We start from the raw sequence: 13642 nt of genomic DNA on the forward strand, positions 1-13642 counted from the left end.
TATATATACCAATGTATCAATAGCATAGTTCTGTCATCACTAAAACTTCCAGCTTCATGCTACGCAGCTAGCAGTATCTGTGTGCTTGTTTGTTGTATTCGCATCTATCTTATTTTTCAAACTTGCTTTTCTTACATTTCCGGCACACGTATTACTATTGCGCTTTGCAGGTCTATATGGTAGACTATATTGCTGTAGGAGTATATATCAAAGTGGCACGTCAACTCGTGCACTGTAGCATCTAAGGCGTGTATCGACCTGCCTTTTTCTGTCGTGGTATAACGCTGCCTCTTGACAAAAACGACAGCAAAGACGAGTTGAATTTTTGTCACTTTAGGTTTAGAATTAGGTTACTCTTATTATTCACATAAATCGTGTGGATTGCGCCCGTATTTCGTTTTTAGGCCACCTCAAAGGATATGTGTCACGACAAACCACCACTTATATATCTGACCACACCTCCTTTCCAATTTCTTTTCATATGCTGTATCTCTGGAGATGTACAACCTCAAAGGTCACATATGTGTTCATTATTATAACGAACGTTATACTTTGTTAATAATGAAAATGTTTTTACGTAAAAATGTGATCTATGCATATTTTTATGCACGCATCTCATTAGAATAGTTTACATGTAAGAGAAGGTAGAACGCCAAAAAACGTTAATCGTGTGATAAGGATGAATAAAACTGCTGCAATTCCCCTTCCAGTTTCATCTCAGCAATGACGCTTTAACATTCGCTTGTTTTCTTCCTTGCAATAACCTTCAACAATACAACTGAAGATACAAAAAAAACTGAAACAAATTAATTCCCATGTTTTTTTTGTTTATTCCACGTAATTTAAACGTACTTGTTGTCGAGTATATTGTTGGATATGCATGTAAAAACGACTCAATAGACCATTCGTCAGTGTTAGCGGCGATACCGCCAGCTAAAGATTCGGCGAAATTCCATGTGGTCCATTTTCTTTGTTTAGATTTTTCTCGTTTGTCGAAACTTTACGAACAACCAATAATCTATCCAACTGCCTTGAAACAAAAGTGTGGCAGAGAAAAATGAGTAGCTGTTTAAAAGAACTGAAAAATGATCAGCGCGGACACGCGGCGTCGGATGTGCGATCAAATATTTCACTGTCCAATATCATCGTGGTCGGTCTGTCGCTAGTTTCCATTAATTTCTGCTTGCTGCCGCCCTCTCGTTTCAGTGCCTAGTTTATGTCTCTTCATTCACTATGTGCGCTCGTATTTCTATTCACTTCTGTTTTACTAGTTGACCTTCCTCGCAGTGGGACGATATCTGTATGTTGTCTCCTGTGTACCTGTATTCTTGAAGCTGGATGTTAGTGTTGTGGTCATTCCGTTAGAATCATCTGAAGGCAAGTTTGCCGTGGGATTGACCGCCAGTCGATCCTGGGTTGCCATCTTATAAAGAGGTTTTAATACCTGTAATACCCGAAGAACGAATCGATAAAAATTACGTCTTTGCTGTAAAGCTAGTGTAGGCAAAAATATATGAACCGCTTTCTTCCTTATAAGCTTAATAAACGCAATAATAATAACAAATAAAATAGATAATTCCACTATAATTATCTATTACGGTTGACAACACCATAATATCCAATGGAATAAGTAAATCTTAATTTTAAACAATTTTTTGAACAGTATACTTACGTGCGTCCAGAGCTGACTAGCCACAATATCGATCTGGTGCCCAATCTCGCGCATCTCGCCACTGTATTGGATGTAAATCCAGCCTACCAAGGCCAACAGGACCAAACCTATGGAAAATATAAAACGCCCAAATATTTATAATGAGCAAATAATAAAAGAACTTGTAGTCCAATCATGCTTAGACAGATAAGTAAAATTAGATGGCAATGTCCTAATGAAATGAAAAGAAACCGCGATATAATGTTAGAGTGCTGACTTTTTTGAAAATGATCATAGAACACCAATTATACGACGACCTTCAAAAAGGTAGGGTTGCAAAGAATATAAAAATCGAAAAATTACATCGAATTTGTTACCAAACGAGCTGTTCTTAAAGATCGTTCTAATGTTAGAAGATATTTAAGTTCGAAGTACACGACATCATAAGTATTATACACAATCAGAAGTTTCATTGGAGCTTTCATTTACGATACCAGTCGGAAGGTCTCTTTAACTCGAAAACACTCACCCATGAAAAGATTGCATATATTTGCTAGTGGATAAATTCCAAACAACGCGAAGATTCCTGAGGAGATGTAAAAGAATATAACAACACTAAAAAGGCACGCTGGCGTTCGCGCGGCCTGGAAAATGTTCTTGCTCTCGTTGTGCTTTTGGAAGTTCGCGAACATTTCATCGAGTTCTGTCAGTAGCCGGTGCAGGTAGCGAAGACAGAATTCGTTGCCACCCATTTTTCGCGTATTCTCGAACTGGTGTCGAGCCTGTTTACGATTTAAACAAGGAGTGCTGTTCGTTACAAAATTGCTACGACACCAGGTACAGTTAGGTTCTGCTTAGGTAATAAGCTAAGCCCATGGCTTTTCAGCGCTGTAATATATATACACATTTTTGTACTACCACAAGCTCCGTTTTTTATGTATGCGAATTAAAATGATAACTGCAATGAGTGCGTTGCGTAGTTCACAACTACTAACCAGATCCTTGAAGCGTACATGGTGAGTCTGAAGTTCGCGCGGCGAAACGTAAGGCTGATCACCTCCGCACAGCTTCTCCATTTCTCGTGTATAAAAGTCACGAGCGACGGCAACCGCCGCGAGATTATTGGCTTCAGCGGTCGCTTCCAACATTGTTTTCGGTTCAGGCAGTTCGTTCCCGCCAAACACATTAACGTATGCGCGAAAATACTCGAGCAGCTCCTGACATGTAACATCTCTGCCATCGATCTGTTTCTTGACGAGATTTTTTGGCGCCAACAACGACGGCACCAAGTCAGAAAGCTGCGTTTTGAACTCTTTTTCGATATCGCGGTTCCGCCCATCGAAATGCGGTGAAGTGGCAACCTTCAGTCCGGGATGAGGCAAAAGGAAACAGGTTATCGACGAGAAGCATGACCGAATGTGTCTTCGAAGTTGCTGTAGCTCCGGATGTTGTTTCTCGCTGATTTCAAGTCTCCTTTCAAGGATTTCCTTTCCACCCTCAGGCCCATAAGGAGCGTCATACGGATAGCTCCAATCGCGTACAAGAAACAGAAGCTTCTGGAAAGGTGCGCAATCGTGGGTACCAGCTTCCGAGGCCAAGCGGCCGTACTCTGTAAACAGCTGAAGGTGCTGAAGATCGTCTTCTTGAATGTTCTATTGCGAGCAAACGAGAACCAAAAAATACAAGTGATAAATGGCTGTCAGAACTGTAACATTGGGGATAAGCGCATATGAATCGACAGGTTTACGACGAATTGAATACGGTTTTGCCCCAATATTTGTCTATAGAATTGAACTTATGCTTGGCTTGATTAAGTTTTAGTGCACTGTTAGATTAAAGGGGACAGATTACTCTCTTTAACTTTAACTAATTGTTCTTACGTCAGACAATAATTCTCGTGTAATTTTTAGTTCAAACAAGTTACTCCTGATATACAAGATTTTGAAATATATACTTTCAACGCCCAACAATCGCTCCTTAATTTCATATTACCACTAATTACCTGGGATAAGTTGTACACCTGGATAGAGGAGGTCATCGTTGAAAGTGCAAAGATTGTTGCACAATCCTTCACTGTGGAGTGTGAGTCGAACGAGCCCTGCGTGTCCATAAACAGAACAGCCACTTTTTCTCCTGACGGCATCTTCACCTAGGTCGCCAGCGTGCATACAGACACAATGTGGTATTTTTGTTGAGTAGTAAGTGCAGAAGTCCCCCCGCATTTTGATAATGCACATTTGATCTTTCTTCACTTTGTCCCTCTTTGTCTTTCTTTCGAGGATTCTTTTCAGTGCGTCCTATGTTTTAACACAATCGAAAAATTATCGGGGGTCACTGAACTAGGTCAACGCCAGATTAGTCTATTCTTCCACTACTTAATTAAAGTAGTAACCTTTTAGGAGGGGACACTGTCTAAAGAAGCGTGAAAAACGGATCGGCTAGGGGATGACGCAACGAAACCAACCTTGAAGACTTCGTTCCAAAGTAGGATGCCGGTCGTATCTCGCTCACACCCACCCTTCCAGCTGAAGCCCTGCAGCGGGGTATCTTCGTCGCCCAGCCATTGAGTCGAACCATTTGCCCGCATATATCTGGTAAGAATTTGAAACAGATTTAATCGTTAGTCACCTTTATATTTTTATATTATCGGACGTATATAAAATATATATAAATATGATAGTACGAAGAATTATTATTTATGACAAACATCATACATGTCATTAACGACGCCAGTATCAAGCCCTATAAAAACAAGCCAACTTAACGAACTTGTTAGCTACTATAATTTCACCTAAATCAAATTCAGATTGTTGTGAATTGTTGTGACATAACACCATGACTATAAATTCGTCACCAATTACCATGCTGGAATATTAAAGCCGTATAATTACACGTGATAAAAATAATCAATACACATACCTCAGGAAGAAATCAAGTAGAAAACTTTTCCCTTTTCGAAAGGCGCCAGCAACTGACACAACGACAACCTTGAGGTCTTTAATGTCCTCGCGTAAAAGGAGCTTTGTGAGTTCAATATCGTTCAGAATAAATGTATGGTCATCACTGGCTGTGAGGATCTGTATCGGCTGTTCAACAGGGCCAGGGTCACTTCCTATTTGACGATCTGAACGCGGAATGTTGCTGATGTCGTTATGATACAATTCAGGCATCTTTTACGCGCGTATTGCGAGCGCGAAAACGCACGCCAATCACACGTTTAAACAGACGTACTGGTCCTATTTTATGTTCTGGCGACGTATGCGCGAATGTTTACTGAATGTAGGGTCATATTAGAAAACGACATTTATGTTAGTTTAATTGACATAAGTGACACAAGAACTTGAAGAACAGTAAGTAACGACCAATATAAATCAAAGAATGATCTATCATGAGTTTTTAACAAAGACGTACCTCAAACTGTGCTTGAAATCACTGCACGTGTACAAAAACGTTGCAGATAATTTTATCTATAATTTTATAAATTAACCCGCTGGATATCAAAGATGCTGTCCTCATATGGCTTAAACTGTATCAGATCAATTTGCAACGGCAGCTGTGACTAGGAAAAACACAGTAGGTTTAGACGTCGCATAACCGGTAACCCGCAGGACCCAGCCGTATTATTGGATCAAGCATTATCGAAAAACGAAGTTGAACGCTTTTAGAAGAAATGTAGCGTCTTCTTAGTGATCTCAACAAACGAACTCATCATCATCCTAGGCAATTTCAGACAGATTCGACTAAATATGGATATGAAATTCCGTACCCTCTCGGTCGTTACCGGCCCAGGAGTTCACTTTACAGTAACGTAAAATGGTTCAACGCTGGTAAGAGACCGAATGGAAAAAGAACCGAGAAAACTGATTATTTTTTGCTCAAATCGTAATTGTTTGTAATACGTTATTTTTCACACCCTCGACACTTGCTGCAAAGGTATGCTCGACTAGACCATATACTAAGAAAGGGAGGACAGGCAAGATCAATAACTACATGGAATATTAGCGAACTGTTCACTCCTCCATTTTTTCACATCCCACTAAACCTTCCTGAATGTTAATCATTAAAACTGCCAATCAAAAAACTGCCATTTTAACCGTGAATGTTATGCAACCTTTGGCTAAAAATGTTCTGTGGGTTGAACACATCTCACCGGTCGATTGCTAAGAACCTATACCACAGTAATCCATCGTCTAGTTAATAGATTTGTACCCAGATAAGCACATTGTTGATTTCTGGTTCATTTGATTACTATAACCAATACCAATTGCAAGTCGAATTTCTGGTGCGTTTCAGCCAGTCGCCGTACCAAACTCCACCTGATTTGTGATCTCTCCAACACTACAAAGAGCTCATTTCTAGCACCAATTACGCGACGCTGTCGACTATTGCTGGTGCGCTTTAACAAAAACGAATGAACAAAGAATCGACAATGTGTTGACATCACGACCAGAAACACCAGTGAATCGACACAGGACGATCTTGCGTATGTGTTCGCTATTGCGGAAATTCATGGAAAATTTACTCAGTTGCCAGAGAGCCGATAGTGCGGCAAAGATTTCATAGCAAATTTTTTGGAACTGAAATCATATGCTGAACGGATGTATGTTTGGAAGCGACTCGTATCGCTGACAGTGTTCTTGTTGACGAAGATTGCCAGTTATTCTTTGTTACATATAATTATTAACAATAGAACATCAAACAGAAGAACTTCGTTTACGGGAACACTGTTAGCGATACGTGCCGTTTAAGTTCCACGTATACATCGGTTCACCGTATGATTTCGAGCTGCAAAAAATTTGCTATGAAATATTTGCCGCTCTATCGACTCCCTGGCCACTTGCTATACAGTTTCCCATGGATTTTTGCATTACGAAAACATACGCAGGATCGTCTTGTGTCGATTCGCTAATGTTTCTGGCCGTGACGTAATCGATACGCCGTCGATGAACTGTTATATATATGCCATCGGTTCCAGTGCCAAACAAATGTTTGGAGTATGACGTTGCTAATACAGCTGGGCTTGTTAGTCTTCATACAATACTTATGTATTGATTTTAGTAGAGCCGGGATCGTGGTGTAAAAAGATCAACTAAATTACATAAGAGAATCAAACGGCCAAAAAAACACAACGTAAGGCAAAAAATTACAATTTACAACTTTCCTGGAACTGCTTCACCAGATCAAATGTTGCCGAAAATAAAAATATTAACTTCTAGAGGACTCTTTTACCATAAAATGAACCCTGAAAGTAGCAGCTTTTTACGACGTAGTAGGGCAATAAAACAATCAATAGGGTAATCGGCGGGAATTGAAGCATTCATATGACAAATGAGATTGAGAGAAATCCCGCGGTGAAAAATACTTAAGAAAATCACGGATTTCGCCATACTGTCTTACGACCGAGCTCGTGACGCGACTGAATCCTATTTTAACACTGTAAAATGTAACGTTTGGTTAAGCAGAAAACTCGGATGCAAAACGCTAACACTTTGAAGGTTGTGAACAATGTAAGCGAAGCTTAGTATTTCATTGAGAATGTGTGCTTGTTAGCATGAAATTATTTGTAAAAAACAATTAGTGAGAAGACCCAAAGGACAACAAAATCGGATATTATACCTTCGAAGGTATTAAAAAATGCCGCTATCATCTATTTAACAAAGAGTAACGGGAGAGGATAGCTGCCTCAGAGAATTGCTGATTAATTCAACAAGGCAAAATAAGCTCTTCTACATTTATTCAAAAGAAAATGCAGCGGCTCTGTTTAGAAACGGTTGCCGCCGACCTTCCAAGGTCCCCGTGAAGCTCTACAATGCTCAATGCAGATCGAATGAAATGTATGTTTCTACTGTTGCAACGGTAGATATCGTCCGAATGAATAAATTGAACCGCATAAGCTTTCTATCCTGACCATTGCCCCCTCACTGACATGTGATATGTGTATCCAAAGTTCGCGAATGGTTAATGAACTTGCAAATGTATTGGAATGAAAAGCTCTAACGTTATTGCAAACGCTATACAGTGTTACCCAATGCAGCTATCTAAGCAGAATAAACTCAATGCACTATCACTAAATCGGATATCAGCAATCGCTTTTGTTGTGAAGGTAGTTCCTCGTTGTGCAATCCCACTTGCCTCACACATGCTTAGGAAGGTTCCACGATGCCACGGAATCTAGCAGACATTCACACATGAGCCTCAACAACAATTCTATCTACCGCGACGAAAAGTCCAACGCTAGAGGCATATACTCGGCTACTATCTAGTTTTAACTAGTCAGATGGATTTTTGCTAAGATGTTTCCAGTTGTACGTCCATCAGACAGCTGGCTCCTAGAATGAAACCAAATGTACCGACACGTAGGTTTGAACCTTAGCTAGGTGTACGCTAGGAGCTGGCGACCGAGTGTTAGTCCTTTCAGATGAAGCAGGTAGGTGCGGTAGACAACTCTGTGGCATGCGCTTGTCTAGTGGTCTTCGCGGTAACACCAGCTTCATTACATCACTATAGGAACATCTCAGTTTCTGCTTTTTTGTGGCTACTAATATAAATAGTATTACACACAAGTGCCACCCCGAAACAGCCGCCCGTCGTCAGCTGCGGCGGCGGCCACGGCGACACAAGAGTGTCTCAGACGGTAGTCGCAGCCGCCGGTCCTCCTCACCGTAATGGCCGGAGACTCGCGCGAAGCACGAACCAAACCTCGAACGAAGATTTGCCTTTTCTCGGTTTCATTTGACTGTGACCAATTTATGCTCTGTCGCCCTCTCGCGCTACTGTAAAATTGCATAGGAAGACCCCGTGTCCCGACACTGATTTGCGGTTGACTATCGCCGACCGCATGAACGACACCGGTACGCGGAGATTGGCAATGTTTACCACCAATATTGCGCGAGTTACATCGACAGCTTGAGCTGCTCTTCGTCTATGTGGACAAACTGCTTGAAGATGCCAATTCAAAAATTCGCAAAAGGGTTACAGGGTTATCAACAGGGTTACCAGCAACAGCACTGTTTATCGTTTTTCGTTTTGCTATCGGTGTGCGTAATATTGAAGGTCAGTTATAATACGTTGTTGTGGCAAAGAAGAATTAACGGGAAACACCAGATAGAAATGGAGTTCAATTGACATTGGTATTAAGGATTCGTCGCATAGAAATCATGCTTTATTAAATTTAGTCATTGCTAAATGCATCACTCATATCACTAAAATTTAGCAGAGTCGCCTGTTACAGTTCATGCTCATCTGTTAGTAAATAGAACTGTTATTAACCACAAAACTGTTTAGTTATTTTTGAAAAACCTACTCCAAGCAATAAGCCCACCACAACTATAATTCATACTAGGAATACTACTCTAGGGACCCAATAACCACGACGATGTCACTCTTCAATAAAATAAATGGTAGTTGGTCTGTCATCAACTAGCAATTCTACTACTGCCATCACACTAAACGCCTTCGTAGTCATAGTGGGATATAACGACACTCAGACACGAACTAGGTACCGAATTCTTGCTGCTGTTGATACCACCTTACTAAAGTAGTAACGGATATATAATTCAATATATGATGAATTATGAGTCTGACGCACGAAAATATTTCTAACACACATACATGCACACTTATATGTGTTGTGGTGGCAGAGCCAATACAGAGAAAACGAGAGAAGATGAGGCGTGTGTACTCCCAGCCAATTGTGGTGAGGGGACATTCATTTCCAGTTGTCGGTCCAACGACCAGCGGACGAATTAATCCACTACGCTATCAATGCTGCACGTATTTGAGGGTATTCTGCCTGAGTTGACGAAGTCGGCTGGAAATTCATCCATAGGAATTGGCTCATACGAGTCTTCACAATGTAATCCAGTTCCGCAGTTCTGTCATCCTTCCCTGTTACCCGGAACGATATAACTTCCCCTAACCAATGACTTCAAGTAATAATACTGTAATAGTTGCTATAGACAGACAACCAGGAAGTCCTTTTTATTGGAAATAAGCATATTTATGTGGTAACTACAAACGTTGTCACCAGTCGAGGCAAGCCGTAGCATAACAGCAAGAACAAGTGTTTTTTCGAACAATAATTATAGATGCAAGCAACGAAAACGAAATCAGTCCATTTTTCCACTGCCTATCAAACATTAATGGTTTTTAAACCAAACGATAATTTATTTCATCGCCATACGGATTCGAACTTTTGTTGACTTGGGTTGTACTTGTTTAAACAATATACTTGTGTTGACGTTACGACTGAATTGAAATATTTTCCGTTTGTACTGCACTCTTGTGGGCAAACAAAATTGGGTAATTCTATTCTGGGTAATTGTTTGACTACAGGTTTTTGCTGTTTAGTCTGCAATTGCCTACACCATTGTCATCCCGAAGGGAGGCAACACAACGAAAGAACGGGTACAGCACGTCGCTGAAAATTATAACTTATCTAATTATTTCGCGGCCACATCCGCTGCCGGAGTGCGATCGCCTTTAGACTCTCTGCATGGCTAACTATTGCTCTGCATCAGAGACCCCTATGTAGACGCTACTACTGGAGGAGCAAAAAACGAACTGCAAAACCTGACTAAGTTTATCAGAAAAAGCCAACAGCAGGATGAACTCACGTTTGTCTACTTTCGAACCTAAGGCGACGACGGGTGTCTATGATGTCTCTTGCAGGTCAGGCAAGCCGGTAGGCATATTTCTAATCGCGGCTAGTATTACTAAGGCCAATGAGAAAGCCTCCTCTGCTACCGAAAGTAAGCAAAGAAATTTACAAAGTTGCACATTTTACATTGACCCTACGGGTCAGCAATGACCTTGTCTTCAAGAGCTGTGGTTGTTATCGTCGTTAATTACAGATAGCGAATTGCTGACACTGTCAATGAATAGAAAGCACAGCTATTGTGAAGAATGGCAAGACGTAATAGCAAGTGCGCATTGCCAAATGTATTGCATTTGTCACAATGATGGTGCACATGCCACCAACAAAAGAAGATATAGCCCCTTAGTGATAAACACATGCAAATATAATGGTAGCAGAAATCATAATAGAGTTACAGCTAATAATAGAGACACCCGTTCGACAGAAATTCAAGCAAGCTACGTAACGGGACGCAACAACGGTTCAAATCGGCCGATATGCGTTACATTATGTCTCGATATTCGTAAATACACTACTTGTCTTGTATGCAAATGTTTTAGACGTTTAAGATCCAAAGATACCCGAAGAGAAACAATGGCGGTACTCCACGACACACATATATATATACATATAGATATATATAATAATATTTTCATTTACGAAAGAATAATAATCAAAAGCAGGCGAACAGGCAGTCGATTGCGTACAAACGAAACCACAAAAAATCATTGCCACAAGGACGCGAACCTGTTTTCAAACTGACGACATAAACAACTGACAAACGGAAGTAGTGTCAACATTTCGACACTACAATCAGACTGTTAATAATATACCCTGATGAGTAATATACTGCTGACAGCTATAGTCTATCTTAACTGAGAGGGGTCGAAACAAAATAATATTAATGTCCTAATGAAAAGATTGAATACCTACAACTAACTCATAATACTTATTGTTACAGGCAGCTTTTCTTGTTCGCAATCTGTAGCCGGCAAGCAACAATACAGAGGAAAGTTTTGGAGGAAAGAAAAATTGATATCCAATGTTTTTTGCAGCCTTCGAATTGCTTGTGTGTTGTTCCTGTCTTTGAAGTCGGGACATCAGAGTCGATCACCTGCCTCGGCCAGCAAAGATAGCAATGGAAAGCCTGTAGCATACTCTCCCCAGGCAAACTATAGCCTGGATTTTGTCCTTTTCTTTATGCTAGTCTTTATGCGTAGCGACTAAAGGAAGCCGATAAGGAGATGTCTGGACAGTTCAGTTCTTGCTACTTCAACCAAGCAGGCATCGACAAATAGTGATTTCAGGGCTATTACTCCTGTTGCACACACAACGGATGCATTTCGATGCGTCTATGTGTTGTGACACTCAGGCTTGTGTCTGAAGCTTCTGCTTATCGTTGCTAAACGCAGAAGTAGTGATACGTACCACTCATCGATTTACAATTCACCGAATACACTATCGTAGACCGAGATCAACTGCGAGCTGGCAGCGACTACCACCATGTATTGAATCAAAGAATGATAAACGACATTTACTCTTTATTATCTGGTTCGCAATCTATTTTAGATGTACATTGATAGCGGTATTATTATCGGTGGCTGTCGTAGGTTCCGACAGAATAGGACTGTTCGATCCATCGTACCGCATTGGAATGGGCTGAAAATACGTGGCGCCAGCAGACGACACACGTGCAATACACACAGCCATACACACAGACCATCACGGATATACGATCAGAGAAAATGTAGCAAACACACGTAAAGAACGAAGAACCAGGAAGGTAACCCAGAAGTCACTATTCCCCTAATAACCGGTGATTGATTCTCTGATTCGTTGTATCAGACTAAACCACAGTCCGAAGTCAAGATAAACATCAGACATTCCTGTTGGATGTTCTAAGTAAACTATTCGCCAGTTGACACGCCAAACATCAACAGCCGAAACGACAATGCAAACGATGAACTACTACTACTACTGCTGCTGCTGTAACAACATCAGCAATAGTAGCAATAGCAGAAGCAATAAGCCCACAAGTTCGTAGCAACACAACAACAACACTCACCTCATCTGGTCGTACGTAGTGCGCAGTATCGGCCTTAACCTGTACTGCAAAACGCCGTTTGGTCTAATTCGCAACTTCGACTGCTTTTGGCCTAATATTTTTTGCAACCGATGGTCCGTGGTATCCGTTCAGCCTTTACCGCTGTCCTGGCCGTAACAGCGACAGCCTGTTCTAGCCACAGCACCTTTTCCTTGTGGGAAGCCGCTCAACAGTCGCCACTACGGCTGTCGTAGCCGTCCCCTTTCGTTCGTATATCGTACCACTACCGACGGCGGCAGGCACGAACACCAGCCAACAGAACGACTTGGTTGCTGCTGCTATCGTTGTCAGTGGCGACGACAACGCAGTGTTTGCCTCTACAAGCTGCGTCTGCTTTCGTACGGGAATAATCGAAAAGAAAGAAGCGACCCGCCAAACTTCCACGGCAACACTAGACACGGACGGCCAAGTCGCCGAACGGTGCAACCGCAATTGTCTCGTCGCCGAACACCAGTTATGACGAATGATAAGCAGACGATCAGCGCACGCAATACAATAACAACGTTCAAGGAAAATGGCACGAATAGAAAACACCGAGGGCGTCAGCACCACAGCAGACACAACCACAACAGAGCGCGAATAGATAGGGGCACACCGATGCCGAACACATACATACAGTCGACTTCGTAGTCATTGAGATTTAACTTTGTTGTCGCGGTTTTGAATACGATCTGACTACCCGCCAAAGGTATTGTCAGTTACGATCAGAAATAAATACACGTAGTAGCAGCGGTTAATAGGTGGACTACCGCTAAATACTGATTCGCTTATCAGCGACGGCAGCAGATAGATAGTGCTTTACAGATAGACAATGATTATCTTTGCCTGTACACGAGACTGGACTAGCTGAGTCGTTGCTCCGGCGGGCACAAAAGCGACACGCAATAGATGTGCTTGAAAACAATTTTTGTTTGTGAGACAGAATTTTTGGATCGCAGATGCATGAATAAAACTATAAGCGCGTAAATTATACGCTAATAATAATTGTAATTATGAAAATTGTAGTATATATATTTTTGCTCGCCGGCGGCATACCTATTAATGTATAGCTAAGACACGCAGCGAGAAACAACAGTTCGTGGAGGAAATTACAGATTGACGGGTATCTAATACAGAAAACGGGTTTGAAACTAGGAGCTAATATTTCACCGCGAGACACGTATTTGTTATTATATATTATTATATACCATATTTAAACTTTCTTGTATAGAAGCTTGTAAACAATTAAAAAAAAAAGCTTTCTTCTTTTTAG

At 41.2% G+C, this 13642-nt stretch overlaps 1 protein-coding gene across 5 annotated transcripts; it reads right to left on the reverse strand.

Moving 5' to 3' along the window:
* Positions 1 to 806: 806 nt before the first annotated feature.
* atl (atlastin GTPase) lies at positions 807 to 13053 on the reverse strand. 5 transcript variants are annotated; one of them, XM_022795079.2, is made up of 8 exons: positions 12352 to 13053; positions 4571 to 4924; positions 4116 to 4242; positions 3654 to 3800; positions 2647 to 3303; positions 2181 to 2433; positions 1673 to 1779; positions 807 to 1444 (listed from the first exon to the last, which is right to left on the reverse strand). In XM_022795079.2, the coding sequence occupies exons 2-8, from the start codon at positions 4819 to 4821 to the stop codon at positions 1268 to 1270; spliced, it is 1719 nt and encodes a 572-aa protein (XP_022650814.1). In that variant the 5' UTR covers positions 4822 to 4924; positions 12352 to 13053; the 3' UTR covers positions 807 to 1267. The 5 variants fall into 5 exon arrangements, with proteins under 5 accessions (XP_022650814.1, XP_086837697.1, XP_086837696.1 ...); XM_086981571.1 differs by lacking the exon at positions 12352 to 13053 and adding an exon at positions 11715 to 11966; XM_086981570.1 differs by lacking the exon at positions 12352 to 13053 and adding an exon at positions 8020 to 8200.
* Between the last annotated feature and the right edge of the window lie 589 nt (positions 13054 to 13642).

Source organism: Varroa destructor, unplaced genomic scaffold (assembly GCF_002443255.2).
Source record: "Varroa destructor unplaced genomic scaffold, Vdes_3.0 BEIS01000002.1, whole genome shotgun sequence".
In the NCBI taxonomy this organism is placed as follows: Eukaryota; Metazoa; Arthropoda; class Arachnida; order Mesostigmata; family Varroidae; genus Varroa; species Varroa destructor.